This window comes from Hesperophylax consimilis, chromosome 17, assembly GCF_061612785.1.
Source record: "Hesperophylax consimilis isolate HC1 chromosome 17, BYU_Hcon_1.0, whole genome shotgun sequence".
In the NCBI taxonomy this organism is placed as follows: Eukaryota; Metazoa; Arthropoda; class Insecta; order Trichoptera; family Limnephilidae; genus Hesperophylax; species Hesperophylax consimilis.
Genome location: NC_142852.1, coordinates 21,745,246 through 21,767,754, shown reverse-complemented (window position 1 = coordinate 21,767,754; position 22,509 = coordinate 21,745,246). Strand labels below are relative to the sequence as shown.

At 41.4% G+C, this 22,509-nt stretch overlaps 1 protein-coding gene across 1 annotated transcript in view; it reads right to left on the bottom strand.

The window, feature by feature from the left end:
- Nucleotides 1–320: 320 nt before the first annotated feature.
- Galt (Galactose-1-phosphate uridylyltransferase) overlaps nucleotides 321–22,509 on the bottom strand; it is a 28,529-nt gene continuing 6,340 nt past the window's right edge. The window contains exons 2-8 of the mRNA XM_089641601.1: nucleotides 18,747–18,913; nucleotides 16,116–16,243; nucleotides 14,670–14,747; nucleotides 4,903–5,055; nucleotides 3,813–3,888; nucleotides 3,035–3,254; nucleotides 321–899 (exon numbers count right to left, since the gene is read on the bottom strand). Coding sequence (XP_089497727.1) covers nucleotides 697–899; nucleotides 3,035–3,254; nucleotides 3,813–3,888; nucleotides 4,903–5,055; nucleotides 14,670–14,747; nucleotides 16,116–16,243; nucleotides 18,747–18,913 — 1,025 coding nt within the window. The 3' untranslated portion in view covers nucleotides 321–696. The remainder of the gene's footprint in view (nucleotides 900–3,034; nucleotides 3,255–3,812; nucleotides 3,889–4,902; nucleotides 5,056–14,669; nucleotides 14,748–16,115; nucleotides 16,244–18,746; nucleotides 18,914–22,509) is intronic.

Genomic DNA, 22,509 nt, shown 5'->3' with positions numbered 1-22,509 from the left:
AGTTCAGCACAATCTATCGACATATCTGCACTGTAACGATGTCCAAAACGTTGGCTAAAGAAGTAGAAAGGGGAACACGGCATAGTACCCCAAAAATAAATCATGATAATGCTTTTGGCAGTGTTAATCTAAAATCGTATAATGTAAATATATATGGTATACTCAAATGCAAAGAGAGAGAAAGTTTAGCGCTATCTGGTTCTAAAACTGATCATAATATATCTGAGGATAATATTTTTTTTTTAAAAAGAAAGACAAACATTCCCAGGTGAAGAATAACCAGACAATATTTGAAAACCTCCTACTACCATCACAGTAAGCGGAAAATGTTGATTTGTTGTGATGGAGGACTTAGCCAGGCAAGGAATTGAACACACTACGCCTGTCTGGGACCCAGATGCGATGTCAACTGAGCCACTGACCGGAGAGAAACAATGATTGAACGAGTTTTATGAGGACTTGTCAGTTGGTGAACGATGTAGCACAACGTGACTCGACGGCTTTAGATGTTTCGTGACAAATACAGCACTACATGGCTCGAGTGATTATGAGGTTGAAGGAAGGAGCGAAGTATCAAGCTTTGTTTTTTAGCAATGTTTGGTTCTGATTGGTGGTCTTTGACGAGGCGATACTGTGAGTATCTACCACTCTGTAATGTGTCTGGAAGGTGGGGTTTAGTTAGGTGAGGTTAGGACGTCACTCCAGACTGTAGTGCCTTGTGGGCAGCTCGCGCAGCCTGCTGGCGGCCTGCTCCGGCGTGAGGTCGCGCTGTGCCTGCGCCAGGAGTTCGTACCCCACAAAGAACTTGCGCACGCTGGCGGAGCGCAGTAGTGGGGGCACGAACACGGCATGGAGCAGCCAGTGAGGCGCGGGGCCCGACATGGCGCCAGTGGGGGCTCCTGGAATAATAATACAATTATATTGATTTATATAGTGCTTCCAGCACATGCTCTTTGTCATTCTTGTCCATCTTCATAAAACCTTATCCTCTTGGCATTCTTATCTATTTCCATTGACCCTTGTTTTCTTTTCAATTTCCAATTTATTCTTGTCAACAACCTTATTCTCTTATGTCTTTCTTGTTAAATTTCCATTCACCCTTGTACTCTTTCGTCATTCCACTGGTCCAGCTCAATTCACACTTGCTTGCTTTTGTCATTCTGGTCCATTTTTCTCCTCCTTTTGTAATTCTCGTTTATTTTCACACAACCTTGTATCTTTTTATCATTCTTGTACTCTTGTCTATTTCCACTGACCTTTTATCATTCTTGTCCTCTTGTCTATTTCCACTGACCTTTTATCATTCTTGTCCTCTTGTCTATTTCCACTGACCTTTTATCATTCTTGTCCTCTTGTCTATTTCCACTGACCTTTTATCATTCTTGTCCTCTTGTCTATTTCCACTGACCTTTTATCATTCTTGTCCTCTTGTCTATTTCCACTGACCTTTTATCATTCTTGTCCTCTTGTCTACTTCCACTGACCTTTTATCATTCTTGTTCTATAGTCTATTTCCACTGACCTTTTATCATTCTTGTTCTCTTGTCTTATTCCACTGACCTTTTATCATTCTTGTCCTCTTGTCTATTTCCACTGACCTTTTATCATTCTTGTCCTATTGTCTATTTCCACTGACTTTTTATCATTCTTGTCCCCTTGTCTATTTCCACTGACCTTTTATCATGCTTGACCTCTTGTTTATTTCCACTGACCTTTTATCATTCTTGTCCTCTTGTCTATTTCCACTGACTTTTTATCATTCTTGTCCCCTTGTCTATTTCCACTGACCTTTTATCATGCTTGACCTCTTGTTTATTTCCACTGACCTTTTATCATTCTTGTCCTCTTGTCTATTTCCACTGACCTTTTATCATTCTTGTCCTCTTGTCTATTTCCACTGACCTTTTATCATTCTTGTCCTCTTGTCTACTTCCACTGACCTTTTATCATTCTTGTTCTATAGTCTATTTCCACTGACCTTTTATCATTCTTGTTCTCTTGTCTTATTCCACTGACCTTTTATCATTCTTGTCCTCTTGTCTATTTCCACTGACCTTTTATCATTCTTGTCCTATTGTCTATTTCCACTGACTTTTTATCATTCTTGTCCCCTTGTCTATTTCCACTGACCTTTTATCATGCTTGACCTCTTGTTTATTTCCACTGACCTTTTATCATTCTTGTACTCTTGTCTATTTCCACTGACCTTTTATCATTCTTGTCCTCTTGTCTATTTCCACTGACCTTTTATCATTCTTGTCCTCTTGTCTATTTCCACTGACCTTTTATCATTCTTGTCCTCTTGTCTATTTCCACTGACCTTTTATCATTCTTGTCCTCTTGTCTATTTCCACTGACCTTTTATCATTCTTGTCCTCTTGTCTATTTCCACTGACCTTTTATCATTCTTGTCCTCTTGTCTACTTCCACTGACCTTTTATCATTCTTGTTCTATAGTCTATTTCCACTGACCTTTTATCATTCTTGTTCTCTTGTCTTATTCCACTGACCTTTTATCATTCTTGTCCTCTTGTCTATTTCCACTGACCTTTTATCATTCTTGTCCTATTGTCTATTTCCACTGACTTTTTATCATTCTTGTCCCCTTGTCTATTTCCACTGACCTTTTATCATGCTTGACCTCTTGTTTATTTCCACTGACCTTTTATCATTCTTGTCCTCTTGTCTATTTCCACTGACTTTTTATCATTCTTGTCCCCTTGTCTATTTCCACTGACCTTTTATCATGCTTGACCTCTTGTTTATTTCCACTGACCTTTTATCATTCTTGTCCTCTTGTCTATTTCCACTGACCTTTTATCATTCTTATTCATTCATTCTTGTCTTTTTTATCATTTTATTCCATTCTCAATCAACCTTTTCCATTCCCCTTTGTCGTCTTTCATTCACTCTAGTCTTCTTTTTCTTCCAATTTCCATTTGCTATTGTCCTATTTCATTCACCCTTGTCCACTATCTTCATTCTTGTCAATTCCAATTCACCCTTGACCTCTATTATCTTTATGTTTCCTCACCATGCCATCCCATGCTGTAGGGGAAGCTGCACTTGAACAGATTATCATATCGCGTGGTCAGCTCCTGAATAATGCTGGCCAAACTCTGCCTGCGCGACTCGTCAAGCTCCTCTAGGCGCTGAGGCGAGTGCCCGCGAGGCAACAGCATCGTCTCAAATGGCCACACGGCCCAGAATGGCACCACAACCAGCCAGTCTTTATTGAGGCAGACTATTCTTTCCTGAAATAAAGATACAATAATTATTATAATGACGTAAACAAGTCCAAAGTAATGGTGTTTGAAAGAGAGAGTACGAAAACAGTGTGCAATATAGTTGTTGCTGAGGAATACTTGGAGCAGGTGGATGAGTTTGTGTATTTAGGAAGTATGTTTTAGAGAGATGGGAAGGCTGACAGAGATATTGAAACAAGGGGAAATGCAGGTAACTCCGTTAATGGAAGACTGAACGCAGTTGGCGCTAACAAAAAGTTGTTTAAAGAAGCGAAGCTAGCAGTCCACAATAGAGTGCTGATACTAACACTGATCTATGGCAGTGAGGCATGGAACTGGCAGAGGAAGGATGAGAGTAGACTGAATGCTGTAGAAATAAGATCCGTGAGGCGTATGTGTGGTAAAACCTTGTCCGATCGTTTGAGATTTGCAAAAGAATGCGAGGATGATGTAAGATTGATGATTAAGATTAAGAAACGTCCACGGAAGACAGCGAGAGTCAGAACAACAGAAGATTATGATTGAATGTACGAGACGATGCATAAATGTGATTGAAGCAAAACTTACTTTAGCTACCAGTTCTTTTTCAACATAATCCAGGAGAAGAGATCTGCCATACTTTTTGTAGTATTCCAGCTGACATCTGAAATTACAAAGACTTGATAAGTTATGACAGCAATCTCTGGGAAAGTGAAGTCAATTTAAGGCGATGCCATACGTAGTAATGCAAAATCATGTGTTTTTGGTTTGAAAATTTGGTCGCCTAGAAATGTTTCAGATGCTTTAATTAAATACTGCGAGTAGAATACATCTTGGCCTTTGAAATAATCGAGTATTTTTTTAGATAACTCTTTTTATAAGCCCAGAAAAAAATAATGTATAAGGCATATGAAAACTGCTTTAAAGTTCAAAATCTCCTACTTACAAACCCATTTTCGGTTATGATTTTATTGTATAATGTGGCAAATTAAGTTATTTATAAAATGATCGAAAAAAAATTAAATATTTATGCCTGAACATCCACAAAATAAAATAAAAGGCACTTTTTGGCAATGTTTTTTTCTTGCATAAATCAAAATAGGCGGATGGTGTTGAGCGGGAATTTAAACCTTATCGCCATCTACGTAAGGGTTATTATTGATAGCGGCTCCATTTCAAATATTACACGACGTAGTGCATCGCCTTAACAGATGTAACGTGTATTGCAAAAAAGTGTATTTAATGGAACACCCTTAAAGCAGTGGAGTTTTAACCATTTATCGGATAACCAACACCCCTGTTATGTCACCGGATCTATGGGGCGAAGTTTGTCCAGGTCTTGGTAGCGCATGCGTCTGCCCACGAGCTGTGTGGTGGGCCAGATCGGTAGAGACCGGTTGAGGGCGACCCTTTGACCTCTCCTCTCGACCTCTCACCGCAGTGGGAGGGATGGATTCGTACATCACTCCTAAGGGGCTACTTACAGATAAGGAATTGTCTTTAACCATAAAATTAATTACTTTTTGCTGTCGTCCGAGAAAACTGGAATCCTCCATTTCAAGATTGAGGAAAATTTCTTATTCTTTAATAGAATCGTTATCTCTTACCCTCCACCCAATGATGGCATAGGTCGGAAATCCAAAAGGGCACCGTGTGTACGTAAAGCAGAATACTTAACCTCTCCTTAACGCTGAGTTCATTGGGCAGAAAGGAGGAGGCCCATATCTGACAGTGCGGGTGGGGGTTGGAGCACCCCATGCTGGCCCCCTTGTTCTCGAAGATCTGAACCCACGTGTAGCGGGGGCCTAACTCCCTCATCTGGTTCACCCACCTAAACATACAAACATACTGTAATATCCTTAATATTAGTGAATGAGCTCACCCATTGACGGCACGATTAGTCTATTAGGTTACCCATAGATGGCGTTAGCTGTGGAGAAAAATAGGATAGTAAATAAGCCAAGGTCTGTTATCTATGTGAGGATATTGTGTCAGCGCTCTTGATTAGCAGCAGACACATGTCAGCGCTTTATTAGCAGCAGACACATACCTGAACGGATGACGAACCTCGTGCTGGCACTGTTGGTGGACGCGGTAGTCTCTCTCGCTGCAGCAGCTGGTACAGTTTCTTCACCACCTAGGATTCTTGCAGCAGAGTCTCCATCTTCTATCTTCTTCGAACGACACAGCGGTGCTGCCAAGGTCTGGTATCTATGAGAGGACATTGTGTCAGCGCTTTATTAGCAGCAGACACATACCTGGACGGATGACGAACCTCGTGCTGGCACTGTTGGTGGACTCTCTCGCTGCAGCAGCTGGTGCAGTTTCTTCACCACCTAGGATTCTTGCAGCAGAGTCTCCATCTTCTATCTTCTTCGAACGACACAGCGGTGCTGCCAAGGTCTGGTATCTATGAGAGGACATTGTGTCAGCGCTTTATTAGCAGCAGACACATACCTGGACGGATGACGAACCTCGTGCTGGCACTGTTGGTGGACTCTCTCGCTGCAGCAGCTGGTGCAGTTTCTTCACCACCTAGGATTCTTGCAGCAGAGTCTCCATCTTCTATCTTCTTCGAACGACACAGCGGTGCTGCCAAGGTCTGGTATCTATGAGAGGACATTGTGTCAGCGCTTTATTAGCAGCAGACACATACCTGGACGGATGACGAACCTCGTGCTGGCACTGTTGGTGGACTCTCTCGCTGCAGCAGCTGGTGCAGTTTCTTCACCACCTAGGATTCTTGCTGCAGAGTCTCCATCTTCTATCTTCGTCGAACGACACAGCGGTGCTGCCAAGGTCTGGTATCTATGAGAGGACATTGTGTCAGCGCTTTATTAGCAGCAGACACATACCTGGACGGATGACGAACCTCGTGCTGGCACTGTTGGTGGACTCTCTCGCTGCAGCAGCTGGTGCAGTTTCTTCACCACCTAGGATTCTTGCAGCAGAGTCTCCATCTTCTATCTTCGTCGAACGTCACAGCGGTGCTGCCAAGGTCTGGTATCTATGAGAGGACATTGTGTCAGCGCTTTATTAGCAGCAGACACATACCTGGACGGATGACGAACCTCGTGCTGGCACTGTTGGTGGACTCTCTCGCTGCAGCAGCTGGTGCAGTTTCTTCACCACCTAGGATTCTTGCAGCAGAGTCTCCATCTTCTATCTTCTTCGAACGACACAGCGGTGCTGCCAAGGTCTGGTATCTATGAGAGGACATTGTGTCAGCGCTTTATTAGCAGCAGACACATACCTGGACGGATGACGAACCTCGTGCTGGCACTGTTGGTGGACTCTCTCGCTGCAGCAGCTGGTGCAGTTTCTTCACCACCTAGGATTCTTGCAGCAGAGTCTCCATCTTCTATCTTCTTCGAACGACACAGCGGTGCTGCCAAGGTCTGGTATCTATGAGAGGACATTGTGTCAGCGCTTTATTAGCAGCAGACACATACCTGGACGGATGACGAACCTCGTGCTGGCACTGTTGGTGGACTCTCTCGCTGCAGCAGCTGGTGCAGTTTCTTCACCACCTAGGATTCTTGCAGCAGAGTCTCCATCTTCTATCTTCTTCGAACGACACAGCGGTGCTGCCAAGGTCTGGTATCTATGAGAGGACATTGTGTCAGCGCTTTATTAGCAGCAGACACATACCTGGACGGATGACGAACCTCGTGCTGGCACTGTTGGTGGACTCTCTCGCTGCAGCAGCTGGTGCAGTTTCTTCACCACCTAGGATTCTTGCAGCAGAGTCTCCATCTTCTATCTTCTTCGAACGACACAGCGGTGCTGCCAAGGTCTGGTATCTATGAGAGGACATTGTGTCAGCGCTTTATTAGCAGCAGACACATACCTGGACGGATGACGAACCTCGTGCTGGCACTGTTGGTGGACTCTCTCGCTGCAGCAGCTGGTGCAGTTTCTTCACCACCTAGGATTCTTGCAGCAGAGTCTCCATCTTCTATCTTCTTCGAACGACACAGCGGTGCTGCCAAGGTCTGGTATCTATGAGAGGACATTGTGTCAGCGCTTTATTAGCAGCAGACACATACCTGGACGGATGACGAACCTCGTGCTGGCACTGTTGGTGGACTCTCTCGCTGCAGCAGCTGGTGCAGTTTCTTCACCACCTAGGATTCTTGCAGCAGAGTCTCCATCTTCTATCTTCTTCGAACGACACAGCGGTGCTGCCAAGGTCTGGTATCTATGAGAGGACATTGTGTCAGCGCTTTATTAGCAGCAGACACATACCTGGACGGATGACGAACCTCGTGCTGGCACTGTTGGTGGACTCTCTCGCTGCAGCAGCTGGTGCAGTTTCTTCACCACCTAGGATTCTTGCAGCAGAGTCTCCATCTTCTATCTTCTTCGAACGACACAGCGGTGCTGCCAAGGTCTGGTATCTATGAGAGGACATTGTGTCAGCGCTTTATTAGCAGCAGACACATACCTGGACGGATGACGAACCTCGTGCTGGCACTGTTGGTGGACTCTCTCGCTGCAGCAGCTGGTGCAGTTTCTTCACCACCTAGGATTCTTGCAGCAGAGTCTCCATCTTCTATCTTCTTCGAACGACACAGCGGTGCTGCCAAGGTCTGGTATCTATGAGAGGACATTGTGTCAGCGCTTTATTAGCAGCAGACACATACCTGGACGGATGACGAACCTCGTGCTGGCACTGTTGGTGGACTCTCTCGCTGCAGCAGCTGGTGCAGTTTCTTCACCACCTAGGATTCTTGCAGCAGAGTCTCCATCTTCTATCTTCTTCGAACGACACAGCGGTGCTGCCAAGGTCTGGTATCTATGAGAGGACATTGTGTCAGCGCTTTATTAGCAGCAGACACATACCTGGACGGATGACGAACCTCGTGCTGGCACTGTTGGTGGACTCTCTCGCTGCAGCAGCTGGTGCAGTTTCTTCACCACCTAGGATTCTTGCTGCAGAGTCTCCATCTTCTATCTTCGTCGAACGACACAGCGGTGCTGCCAAGGTCTGGTATCTATGAGAGGACATTGTGTCAGCGCTTTATTAGCAGCAGACACATACCTGGACGGATGACGAACCTCGTGCTGGCACTGTTGGTGGACTCTCTCGCTGCAGCAGCTGGTGCAGTTTCTTCACCACCTAGGATTCTTGCTGCAGAGTCTCCATCTTCTATCTTCGTCGAACGACACAGCGGTGCTGCCAAGGTCTGGTATCTATTAGAGGTGGGTGAGTTCTGCATTTTTCCGGAGGCATCCGAGGACTGCTTCCTTTTAAAAGAACTCGAGTTCTTGGAGTGGGTCCCGGGTCCGAGTTCTTGGGTGCGGACTGGGTACTGGGCGACTACCGGGACGCACGGGTCCGGCCAAGGACTCGGCACTCGGACTCGGATAGAACCCGCGAAAGAACTCGGACCCGTAGCAGGACAAGGACCCGCACAAGAACTCGGACCCACACGAGAACACGGAGTCAATCCCGTCACCCATCGCACCCGAGTCGCGAGTTGTGCAGTTTACATTTTGGCGAAGTTCAACGAAATCCATTCGTGTCTTGTCGTGTTCCAGCTGATTGGGCTACGGCTAATGCGAGGCCGTAACGGATGTAGTATTAGGTTCCAAGTTCCAGTTGATAATTTTAGCACACGCGTAAGCAGTAATAAATCAAATGTAGTAACATAAATTTCGGTTGTCGTTGAGAATTTGCCGTTTTCATAATCTCTGTCCATCGATATAGATAAAGGTACTTGGTCGAAGCCTCTATCAAATGAAACTCAGTAAAGGCGAGATGTTTTAAAAACAAAGTCAGGAAGTAGTTAGGTACAGCATTGAACTATTAAAATTTTAACAATTAACAACATGTTTTAATATCTATTTATTCCAGTCCATCGATTCATCGATTTTAATATCTATTTATTCCGAAATTATCACGTGAAACACACGAGAAAACGCATGCTAAAAACCGGCACACAGCAAAACACACGAGACAAACGCGTGCACAGCAGACCTCCCACCGCGCCGTGGAGCACGTGTAGTCGATATGATTTTGTGACAAAATGAATATTATATTCCTCTCAGCGTTTCCCAAACTTGTTTCCGCAGTCCTTTTGGTTTTATTTTTTTCACAGATCCACAAAATTTTATTTCACTCAATATTGACGTATTGTTTAAATAAAATCTAATTCAGTACCTACACATTTTAGAACCTACCTATTTACATTAAAAAAAACTAACCTTAATTAATATTTTTTAAAGGAATGTAAGACAGTATAAATATGGAGAAAAAGTGCACGGCGTAATGCACAAGATTAAGAAGTTACCGCTTCATCGATATAATAAGTATAGATTAGCCCTCCCATACCTAATTTCAATCCAAAAGTAATACCACCTAACGCGTCATTTCATAATACTACTAGGTACCTACCTACCGATCGAGTTCCGTCGCATCTGTTGCGTAACGTGGTTTTTTTCTTAGGAAGAATTTAAACATTTTGATCTTTTGTTACTTTTCTTTGTACGCTGCCTCGGATCTATCTGTTAGGTACATCTATTTTTGAAGTATTCATATAACTGATCAATTTGTTAATAATAAAGTTTGCGATAGCCCGTACCTAAAATACTACGGACTGCCTCATGTTTGTGTTTGAAAAAAAAAGATTTTCACAAAACTAGCGATTCTGTTGCCGCGAACTTACTGGAGGACAAATTTGCTCCACACAGACCAATAAAAGGTAAAAAAACCAATGCTTATTGTGATCTTTGGACTGCGAGAAAATGCACTTTGTTTTTGATAAATGTTTACGTAAACCAATGTTTTTGGTTCGGGTGGCATTTTTAAGATCACAGGGCTTGTCTAGAGATACTTGGTCGAAGGACCGCTTAGATAGTTTGGACATGAAGAGCGGAGAAAGGTGTTTCAGGAGATTATTAGATTAGTGTGTGTGTAATATGGAAGATTGATTTGCGGTATAAGTCAGGGAAGACAGAGGCCATTTCACAACCACCTGAATCAAATTCCTAAGATTATCTTTATTTATTTATTTAGTACAGGATGCACATAATGTTGGATATTTGGCATAGCGCCGTTTTGTGAAAAAATCACCTTATGGGCGCTGTAATATGTCATAGGTATCACAAAATGAGAGTCGTAATTCATAACAGAAGACAATAATATTTTGTTATGAGATGAAGTTAAATGTAAAATAATAAATTAATTAGAGTTTTTATTTTATCCAGACTCCAGACCCACCATTTGGGAAACGCTGTAACAAACAATCGGCTTGGCTGCAACTCCCGAATTATCTGATTTAGCCAACAATTTTTTTAAAAATATGTAAAAAGGGACGAACAATGGGCTTGATTTAAGGTAATAACTTTCGGATGGCTGAGCCTTCCAAGGTTGTTCCTTCAAAATCCAATGAACTTGTTTTATCTGTTTTCTGTAGTCGTTGTAGTTATTAACAGTGACAACAAAAAATACAATATTTACAATGAAGTGTTATGGATATTATAAATAATAGGCAAGATGCTTTTTAGTGGCTTGTGTTTTTAGAAGATAAATAAAAACATCCACTGGAGCGCTTTTCGTCAAATTTCGTCAAAGTATTGCAATATCTTAGTAGCACCTCTAGGTACATCCTAGAGTACTTAGTGAGTCTAAAAATATTGGAAAAATGGTAAAATCTAGGTGAATTCATTGGCTATAAGCCGCAATAATCATTTCTTATTGTTTCAATACTAATATTTTGAGGAATGCTGTTAATTGTATCGAATGGCAGAATTGATTGCTGAAACAGAATTGATTGATAAAACTATCGACAATACTAGGATAAGAATCAATTTTTTTTAAAGTGAAAACCCCAGTCACAGCCTAATTTTATACACCTAATTAAATTAAATATTACTTAACTTATTTTTTTTTACATCACTCAAATAATTTATTGCTATTATTGATTTATTAGTAGATGTCAGTCGATATTATTATTTAACTAATTAGCTCATCGGTTTAGAAAAGCAACTCATAACCCCAAATAACTCCAATAAGTACTAGATATTAAACAATAAACAAAACATCCACTTACTGTAAAGCAGGTAAACAGAAGATGTCTTCACCACCAGAACTTACCACTCACTGCAGGACTCGCGAGGCCGGTGGTGGAGGGAGGCATTCGGGTTCGAGACCCCGAGTCCGAGTTTTCTGGGAGTTGTTGATTAGAGGCATTCGGGTCCGAGTCCAAGTCCTTAGAGGCATTCTCGGGTCCGGGTTCTCTGGGAGTCGTTGATTGGAGGCATTCGGGTCCGAGTCCCAGACCGAGTTCTCTGGGAGTGGTTGATTACGAAAAGGAGTGGGAGTAGGACCCGCTTCCCGCAAAGGACTCGGGCTCAAGGACTCAATCCGGCTGAACCTACACATCGCTAGTATCTATGAGAGGACATTGTGTCAGCGCTTTATTAGCAGCAGACACATACCTGGACGGATGACGAACCTCGTGCTGGCACTGTTGGTGGACTCTCTCGCTGCAGCAGCTGGTGCAGTTTCTTCACCACCTAGGATTCTTGCTGCAGAGTCTCCATCTTCTATCTTCGTCGAACGACACAGCGGTGCTGCCAAGGTCTGGTATCTATGAGAGGACATTGTGTCAGCGCTTTATTAGCAGCAGACACATACCTGGACGGATGACGAACCTCGTGCTGGCACTGTTGGTGGACTCTCTCGCTGCAGCAGCTGGTGCAGTTTCTTCACCACCTAGGATTCTTGCTGCAGAGTCTCCATCTTCTATCTTCGTCGAACGACACAGCGGTGCTGCCAAGGTCTGGTATCTATGAGAGGACATTGTGTCAGCGCTTTATTAGCAGCAGACACATACCTGGACGGATGACGAACCTCGTGCTGGCACTGTTGGTGGACTCTCTCGCTGCAGCAGCTGGTGCAGTTTCTTCACCACCTAGGATTCTTGCTGCAGAGTCTCCATCTTCTATCTTCGTCGAACGACACAGCGGTGCTGCCAAGGTCTGGTATCTATGAGAGGACATTGTGTCAGCGCTTTATTAGCAGCAGACACATACCTGGACGGATGACGAACCTCGTGCTGGCACTGTTGGTGGACTCTCTCGCTGCAGCAGCTGGTGCAGTTTCTTCACCACCTAGGATTCTTGCTGCAGAGTCTCCATCTTCTATCTTCGTCGAACGACACAGCGGTGCTGCCAAGGTCTGGTATCTATGAGAGGACATTGTGTCAGCGCTTTATTAGCAGCAGACACATACCTGGACGGATGACGAACCTCGTGCTGGCACTGTTGGTGGACTCTCTCGCTGCAGCAGCTGGTGCAGTTTCTTCACCACCTAGGATTCTTGCTGCAGAGTCTCCATCTTCTATCTTCGTCGAACGACACAGCGGTGCTGCCAAGGTCTGGTATCTATGAGAGGACATTGTGTCAGCGCTTTATTAGCAGCAGACACATACCTGGACGGATGACGAACCTCGTGCTGGCACTGTTGGTGGACTCTCTCGCTGCAGCAGCTGGTGCAGTTTCTTCACCACCTAGGATTCTTGCTGCAGAGTCTCCATCTTCTATCTTCGTCGAACGACACAGCGGTGCTGCCAAGGTCTGGTATCTATGAGAGGACATTGTGTCAGCGCTTTATTAGCAGCAGACACATACCTGGACGGATGACGAACCTCGTGCTGGCACTGTTGGTGGACTCTCTCGCTGCAGCAGCTGGTGCAGTTTCTTCACCACCTAGGATTCTTGCTGCAGAGTCTCCATCTTCTATCTTCGTCGAACGACACAGCGGTGCTGCCAAGGTCTGGTATCTATGAGAGGACATTGTGTCAGCGCTTTATTAGCAGCAGACACATACCTGGACGGATGACGAACCTCGTGCTGGCACTGTTGGTGGACTCTCTCGCTGCAGCAGCTGGTGCAGTTTCTTCACCACCTAGGATTCTTGCTGCAGAGTCTCCATCTTCTATCTTCGTCGAACGACACAGCGGTGCTGCCAAGGTCTGGTATCTATGAGAGGACATTGTGTCAGCGCTTTATTAGCAGCAGACACATACCTGGACGGATGACGAACCTCGTGCTGGCACTGTTGGTGGACTCTCTCGCTGCAGCAGCTGGTGCAGTTTCTTCACCACCTAGGATTCTTGCTGCAGAGTCTCCATCTTCTATCTTCGTCGAACGACACAGCGGTGCTGCCAAGGTCTGGTATCTATGAGAGGACATTGTGTCAGCGCTTTATTAGCAGCAGACACATACCTGGACGGATGACGAACCTCGTGCTGGCACTGTTGTTGGACTCTTTCGCTGCAACAGCTGGTCCAGTTTCTTCACCACCTAGGATTCTTGCTGCAGAGTCTCCATCTTCTATCTTCGTGTCGCCTGTTCCTGTACTTCATTTTACTTGATTTCAATTTACTTTTGTAATATTTATATTTTTTGCATCAACTGCTATAAAAATTGTCCAATATTTATTTTATTTATTTTAAGGTGAGAAACTCATGGTCGGGGTCCAGATTATTCCAACCGCCTGCAAGTTTTTTTGATCAAGAGAGTTGCGATAAAACCTCGGATATACAACATTTACCTTATTTTTTTACACTAACCCCACACAAAATGAAGGGTAGGAAGTTTTGGGATGGACAAAGGTATGAGGGGTGGGTAGGAAATTAGGGATCACTGTATCCAGGAGTGACGGACGAACGATCTATCCATCCCGCTGCAGCGCATGGCGATGCGTCAAGAGAGATCAGTTGGAGAGGTTAAAACAACCACTCCCGATCCGGCAGTCTCAGTAGAGATAAAGCCACAAGGAGGAAATCCATAATTGGTTTTATTTTGGCTATATAATACAGGGTTTTCCAATAAGAGGTGTTATTTTGATAATCAAACGTAAAAGATCAATGGTTTCGTTGCTTGTGTGGCACGTAGCGCCGTCTTGTTGAAAGTAAACGTTGTCCAGATCAATACCATCCAATTCCGGCCATAAAAAATCATTAATCATCTCTCGATAGCGCAATCCATTCACCGTAACTGTTGCTCCAGCCTCATTTTCGAAAAAGTAAGGTCTAATGACTCCGCCGGACCATAAACCGCACCAAATGATCACACGTTGAGGATAGAGAGGCTTTTCAACAATAAATCTTACGTTTTCCGAGCCCCAGATGCGACAATTTTGCTTGTTGACGAAGCAACCGAGGTGGAAATGGGCCTCATCACTCAAGATGATTTGCATTTGATTCACTCAAGTGAATTTTAATAATTTCGATGCGTTGTTGAAGCGTGTATCGTTCCATTTTTATTAATGGCGTAGTTTCTACTTGTCAAATGTCAAAAAATGACAGCTTCAAAAGTAACATCTACGAAATAGCGGGCTATTTAAAATAACACCTCTTATTGGAAATCCCTGTACTATGCAACAACAGGCCAATGTTTAAATAATAACAGAACTTTTACAGAAATACTTACTCATCAATAACAGCTTTGATTTCTTCAACAGTCATCAGAGGCAGAGTTACATCAGAGTTGGGATGGAAACACATCACCCTGTAATAAATAAAAATACAATCATTAACGTTATCTCGTGTATTATCTAATCAATGTAATCAATAACCTCGTCTCAATGTAATGTACGTCTACCCATACACGGTGTCCAGAAACTCGTAGCAAATGCTATAAACCGGTTAATCTACATCACGTTTGAGTTGATTTTGTGATACAACTTTTTCGATTTAAACTTAAACGCGAACCGTGCAACGAATTACGGGAAAGGAACGATGCAACTGCAAGCGGCGTTTCGCGCCATTTGCGGTTGCCTCGTTCATTTCCCATAAGTTGAGGTTCAGTTCGACAGTTCTGCTCGCGTATGTGTACGTAGCATTAAGTTCTCTCTCTCTCTCTCTCTCTTTCTACTAGCTTCCGAAAACCGTCTATTTTTCAAAATTAATTTCCCAATCAAGTCCCAATTACTCCCAAGACTAGTGAGACTGTGGGATCCACAAATGGGGTATTTTGTGGTGATGGGAAAGAGAGGGAGACGAGCTAGGTGGGGAGTACGTAGCTATTGAGATCTGGCCACCAAACACGGCTAAAGACATTTCAAGCGACGTTTCAATTCTAAATGGTTGTCTTTCAGCAGGTTTTTTTGAACCCAAGACTAAATTCGTAGTTAAGAGTCATTCCCACCCCTCTACTTCTTCTAACATTCATATTCGCATCATATATTCTAATTACAATCCTTTGTAACATGGTTTTACCACACGTACGCCTCAGGGATCTCATTTCTACAACATTCAGTCTTCTTTAATCTTTCCTCTACCAGTTCCATGCTTTACTGCAACACATCAGGATAGGTACCAGCACTTCATTGTGGACTGCTAGCTTCACTTCTATATATAAATGTAATTATTACTTATTTTGAAAGTTATAAATATGAAACAGAACAAGACACAGAAAAATAAAAAGATAGCGGCCAGAAATAGGAATTGATCCCAGGATTTTTTGTCTTACCGGGACAGGTGTCTTAAACTACTAGACTATTGGGACCTATTTATCAAGCGACAAATTTGTCAATCTCATATTTCAAATTCAGAATTAACGAGAGATTATAGGTTGTTATTATTATTATTGCACAAAAGTCCCAACTGCTCCCAACCATCTGGAGTCAGTGAAATAATGGCATCCCCAATTTGGTAATGTTGTTAGGCTGAAAGTTGTGGGTAGGGGAAGGAGATGGGAAGAGGAAGGTGTGGGAGTACCTGGCTATTCAGTTCTGGTCACCAAACACAGCTAAAGCCATTTTAATAAATGTTTCAAGCAATGGTGGTCTTACACAAGGGTGATACTGAGAGTATAAGTGTTTAATTTAGATTTAATGGTATTATCTGCTTCTCCAATGGTAATTATTACTATTACCGACAGGTCCCCTTTGCAGGAGCCATCTGGAACAGGGGATCCACAGAAGCAGGGGGATCTGGAATATCCTCCAGGAGTGCTGGGAAGTCATTATTGAAGACAAACGTCGATGTGTAGATTGGATTCACCTGCAACAATCATTATTACATTATTGGAGTATGTTGCCTGTTGCATGCTGATGATGCGGTGCTGATTGCTAATAGTATAGAAGATCTACAGTCTCTTGTGTCTAGGATGAACTAGGTATGTGTGAAGAATGAGTTAATGATGAATGTAAGTAAGTCTAAAGTAATGGTGTTTGAAAGAGAGAATATGAAAACAGTGTGCAATATAGTTGTTGCTGAGGAATACTTGGAGCAGGTGGATGAGTTTGTGTATTTAGGAAGTATGTTCTAGAGAGATGGGAAGGCTGACAGAGATATTGAAACAAGGGGAAATGCACGTAACTCCATTCATGGAGGACTCAACGCAGTTGGCACTAACAAACAATTGTCCAAAGAAGCAAAGCTTGCAGTCTACAATGGAGTGCCGGTACCTACCCTGATGTATGTAAGTGAGGCATGGAAAAACATGTATTATCGTGTGAGAAATGTGGAGATCCGCAAAGAATGCAAGGCTGATGTAGCGTAACGAGTAATATTAAGAAATGGACACGTATATGGTTTGGGAATGTATAGCGAATGAACGAAGAAAGGATAGTATATGACGCAAATGTGAATGGTATACGAAGTCAGGGATGACCTAGGATGACATGGCACGATACAGTGAATCAGATATTTGAGCGGGGCCATGTCAAGAGACAGATTAATATAAGAGTATATATTCTATCCCTGTTTATACCCATCAGCCTTCCTTTCCGGAATGCTAGGTATCGATAGTCTTGTCAACAGGCGGAAAGCTGCGTTGCTGATGATGGCCTATAACTTGTTGAACGGTCACATCAACAATCCACAAATTTTGAATAAAATTTTATTTTACGTCCCTGATAACTTTGCAAGAGCGCGTAGACACAAACCATTCAGTCTTCCGAGATTTAGGACTAACTTACCATCAGCAATGCCTCTCGGAAGAATGATAGTCCTTCTAAACTCACTAGCCTCTGACATCGACATTTTCCAACTGAGCATTAATAAATTTAAATCGCTAATTAGGCAATTATGATTGTATAATGTATCTTTGTTATTGGATATATTTATTCTGTAAATATACATTTAAAATATAAATAAATAAAATTCTACGATGTATGAATGTAGATGATGCGAGGAGTGTGTGCCAAGATCGAGTTGTTTGGTGGTTCGTCCTCTCTGTCCCCTGCGGAGAAACGGCGTGATGGTTAAGTTAATTAAGAAATTACATTAACACGACGCAGGAGGTCTTGAGGAAACTAATTTCTGTCAGAATCTTAGAACGAACAGAGTTATGAGGGATGGGTGGTATAGGGTAGTATTCTGGGGGTCAGTTTGTCCAGCAGTCACAGACGTATCAATCCATCCCTCCCATTGCTGTGTAAGGCGACACAATCGGCATCTCCTGATCCGGCCCAGCAGCTGGTAGGCAAACGCATCGGCTGCAAGTCCTGGATAAACCTCACCCTGTAAACTCGGACTCCCGTCACCACAAGTCACCGTCCATAGCTTGCCTGGAATGGTTTCCGGGGCTGCGGAACCCATACCCCAATTTGAATGCGACAATCTTGTATACAGGGTGTATCGGCAAGTACCCGACAAACTTTAACCAGCTATTCCTCAGCACATTTGGAGTAAAAAATGTTATGGGCACTTTGCTGTCCGGTAACATTTATTTTCCATTAAAAACAAAAAATAAATACAAAATCCACACTCCGTCACTGTCATTTGCATTGAATCTCCTGTTCAACAGCTGTTATTAGCAAGTGTGTCAAAAAGTGTCCCCGCTCTTTCGTACACACTAAATAATAATAGTTAAAAATGAGACGAATGGTGCCGTGCCATTTCGTTGTGATTGTAAAAGCGCGCCAACGTAGGTACGTACGTACATTATTCAACGAAACTCGAACAAAATATTGCCAGATGGGTTTTCAAACTTTGACAAAGGATAAAACATTGGTGACATGTGGTGAAAATATGAATAATAATTTTTTTATTAAAAAAAAATGTTACCGGACAGCAAAGTGGCCATAACATTTTTTACTCCAAATGTGCCAAGGAATAGCCGGTTAAAGTTTGTCGGATACGTGCCGATACATCCTGTATATGCAGATAATATACAGTACCATACTTACCTGGTAGGTCACTTGAGATTAACACTTAATTAACATTAACTAATTGTTTATTAGCGAAATTTAGATACAAGATTGGACTTAATTGGATATAATTGGACTTTCTCTCAGGAATGGTATATTTAATTTAAGGGTATGAGGTTTTTAATTTAGACCTGAATTCTGTTGGACTTGTTGAGTTGTTGGTTCATCATCTCTGCCTATCCCTGCGGTGAAAAATCATTATTGTTGACAGCAAAGTGGCCATAACATTTTTTACTCCAAATGTGCTAAGGAATAGCTGGTTAAAGTTTGTCGGGAACGTGCCGATACACCCTGTATGTGGTGAATGATACAGAATGGCGTTGAACATGGTATAACGAAAGTGTTGTTACCGTTCCATTAGGCCGAGTCGCTCCAGGACACAGCGGATTGTCCGCGGCTTCTCCTTTGACCGTATCCTTGGTGGGTTCCACCTGTCCCGCCCAGGGTCGCAGCATGCGGTGCGGGGAGACCAGCACCCACTCCTCTTTAAGTGGGTTGAAACGAATGTGCTGATGCTCTGCCAACAGATATACACCAATTACAAACTAGATAGACATATACCATCGTGGACTTATCTGTAGGCCTTTTGAAGATATACAATTCCGTAGTACATTATTATGATGTATCTCATAAGGTTTAGCCGGCATCAGCAATGTAATAATACTAATAATGTATATTTAATGAACGGTTATGAGAGCCCAAAAGGTAAGTTTTTAGTGTAAATATTATTATGTACCTTTGTGTATTGTAAATCTCTAAATAGAATAAAATGAAGTCGCTATCCGCGTCTGTCTGTTTGTGCGCTTAATTCTTCTAATCTAAGCAACGGATTTTGATAGAGTTTTCGCTATCATTTAGAGAATTTCTTCCGGAAGGTTTATATATATAATACATGCGTATTATATTTATAGAAAGTAGAGAAAATTCTGCGAGTAACGACGAGTACAGCTAGAAATCAATAAGCTGTGTTAATCTCAAGTGACCTCCCAGGTAAGTGTGCTCCTGTATATTATCTGCCTGTACAAAATATAGATAAATAATAGTATATATACAGGGTTTTCCAATAAGAGGTGTTATTTTGAATAGCCCGCTATTTCGGTAGATGTTACTTTTGAAGCTGTCATTTTTTTACATTTGACAAGTAGAAACTACGCCATTAATAAAAATGGAACGATACACGCTTCAACAACTCATTGAAATTATTAAAATTCACTCGAGTGAATCAAATGCAAATCATCTTGAGTGATGAGACCCATTTCCACCTCGGTGGCTTCATCGACAAGCAAAATTGTCGCATCTGGGGCTCGGAAAACCCAAGAGTTGTTGTTGAAAAGCCTCTATATCCTCAACGTGTGACTGTTTGGTGCGGTTTATAGTCCGGCGGAGTCATTGGACCTTACTTTTTCGAAAATGAGACTAGAGCAACAGTTACGGTGAATGGATTGCGCTATCGAGAGATGATTAATGATTTTTCATGGCCGGAATTAGATGGTATTGATCTGGACAACGTTTACTTTCAACAAGACGGCGCTACGTGCCACACAAGCAACGAAACCATTGATCTTTTACGGGAAAAGTTTCTTTGAATATCAAAATAACACCTCTTATTGGAAAACCATATACATTCTAACACGGCATCAAGTTTACTGGTTCAATGCTTTGTACCATTATTGAACCGGTAGATGCAATCTGTTGATAATAGTTTGTCTAGTCTATAATTAGTAAAAATGTAGCATTGTAGAAATATAAAAAATAATTATAAGCAATTATTAGTTGCCTGAAATATCATTACAAATTGAAAATATCTCCCGAGTAAAAATAAATGCCGCCAACGGGAATTGAACCCGCGCCTTCTGATGTCCGGTCAGGTGCTCTGAAACCACTGAGCTATGTCGGCTTATTTTCAACCCGCCAACTGATTCAATATGTACTAGTAACTCAATCAACAATTACTGCTTATTATATTTTTTCCACCTGTAAACAACCAACTTTATTTTGGCTTCGTTAGTCCTAAATTTCTCACTAGATGGCGTCGAGACATATTATATCTTCATTTATTGGTGAATTATTTTTTACTTGTCAAATATTATTTTTTTCCTTTTTAATGATAAACTAATTTTTATAAGACAAGGTTTTATGCATAGCATAAAGGAAAACAAATATAAATATTTATATTTGTTATACCTTTTTTTTATTTATTTGGTACAATATTTTTTACATTTCAAAGTTTTCCAGTAATGTAGGCCTCACTGGGTGGCTTGCCTGTGCTGAGGCCTTCATTTTATAATATTAGAATATAATCTACATAATACATTTAAAGAGAAAATAATACATTTAAAATATAATCTTGTGTATTTGTGAGTGATGTGTGTTTATATTGGTTTTGTGTGTTACGTGTAGGTTTTATTTTTATTTTATGCTATGACATTTTGGTAATATTGTCTTTTTTGTTATTTAATCCATTTTTTAATTTTGTGTGTGAATTTATTTTTATTTTCCTCAATTTTAATTTCAAGTTTTACACTGTTGAAAGCTTTTATAGCATGGTATTGGTAGTGTCTTTGTCCAAAGCTTGAATTTACTGTCGGAGTTTTTATGTTTTCTTTGTACGCTTGTCTAACTGGTCTGTTAGTGTTATTTTGTGTATGTTGAAATTTATTCAAATTTAGTCAAAAATGTAGTTTAGTAGTGTTTTAACGTATAATTGGCGTATATCTAGTACGTCACAGCTGTTGAATATTTGGTCTGTATCAGTCAGTCTATGTTTTTTTAGTATTACCTTTAAGATGGTTTTCTGTGCGGTTTCTATGTAATTGATAGCCGAGTTTGTTGCTCCTCCCCAAGCAATAATTCCATATTCTATTATTGATTGACAAAGTGCAAAATATATTGTTTTATTTTATATATGTTTATTATGTTTAGGAAAATGTGTATTGTTTTTAGAAGTTTATTTGTGATTTGTTTGATGTGAGGTATCCATCTAAGGTTATGGTCAATTACGATTCCTAGATACTTTATTTGTTCTGTTTTTTCTAGAGGAAGGCAATCGCAGATTCCATGTTAATTTTTATGCAATGCATAAAACCTTGTCTTATAAACATTAGTTTTTCATTAAAAAAAATAATAACTGTAGAAATATATTATTTGTTTGTACAGAACCCTTGACGTGATCAAAACAAAAACAGCGCTATACAAATAATTCCAATATTATTGTTATGTAAAAAGGTGATGGGGGCAATTTTATTATTATTATAATGTACATGGTGTCCAGAAAGTCATAGTACAAGTGAGAAACTGGTGAATCTTCATCTCATTCGCAGTCGATTTTGTAGTATAACTTTTTTCGATTCGAGTTTTTGTTTTCGAGAAAAATTGGTTACTTTAAAATCAATTGGTTTATATTTTTTTAAATGCGTTGAAGCACAGACTCGGCTGTGGAAGGTTTTTTTAACCCTTTATTTGCCGAAAAAATCTGTGCCAGTGAGACTATGGAATCCTCGATCAGGGTATGTTCGGAAGTCGAAGGTAGCGGGGAAGTGAAGCAGATGGGTCTGGTCACCAAACCATCTTGTTGTAACATTGCTTGAAATAGCTTTTAGCCATCGGTCTATGTTGCGACTCTGAATGATAGTTTTTAACCAGGGCAATACTGAGAGTATATACCTCTCTGGAAAAGATCTAATAAATAAGATTAATAATAATATTAATAACAGATTAAATTATAAATAATTATAAATAACAGATTCAAACTCGAAAACGTAATTTACATACTTGCTATATAGACTACCAAAAGGCTTTCGATAGTGTCCCGCACTCGTGGCTGATCAAAGTATTAAAAATATATAAAATTAACCCCATTATTATGAGCTTTTTGGAAAATATTATGTCCTTTTGGAATACCAATTTACTTATCAATTTAAAAGGTAAGAAAATAGTAATACCGGGCATTTCAATTAAAAGAGGGATTTTTCAAGGAGACTCATTGAGTCCTCTTTGGTTTTGCTTAGCATTGAATCCTCTATCTAAAATGTTAATTAAAAGCAAGTTTGGAATAAAAGTTAAGGGTAATACAAGGGAGAGTAGTACAATTTCGCATTTATTATTTATGGATGA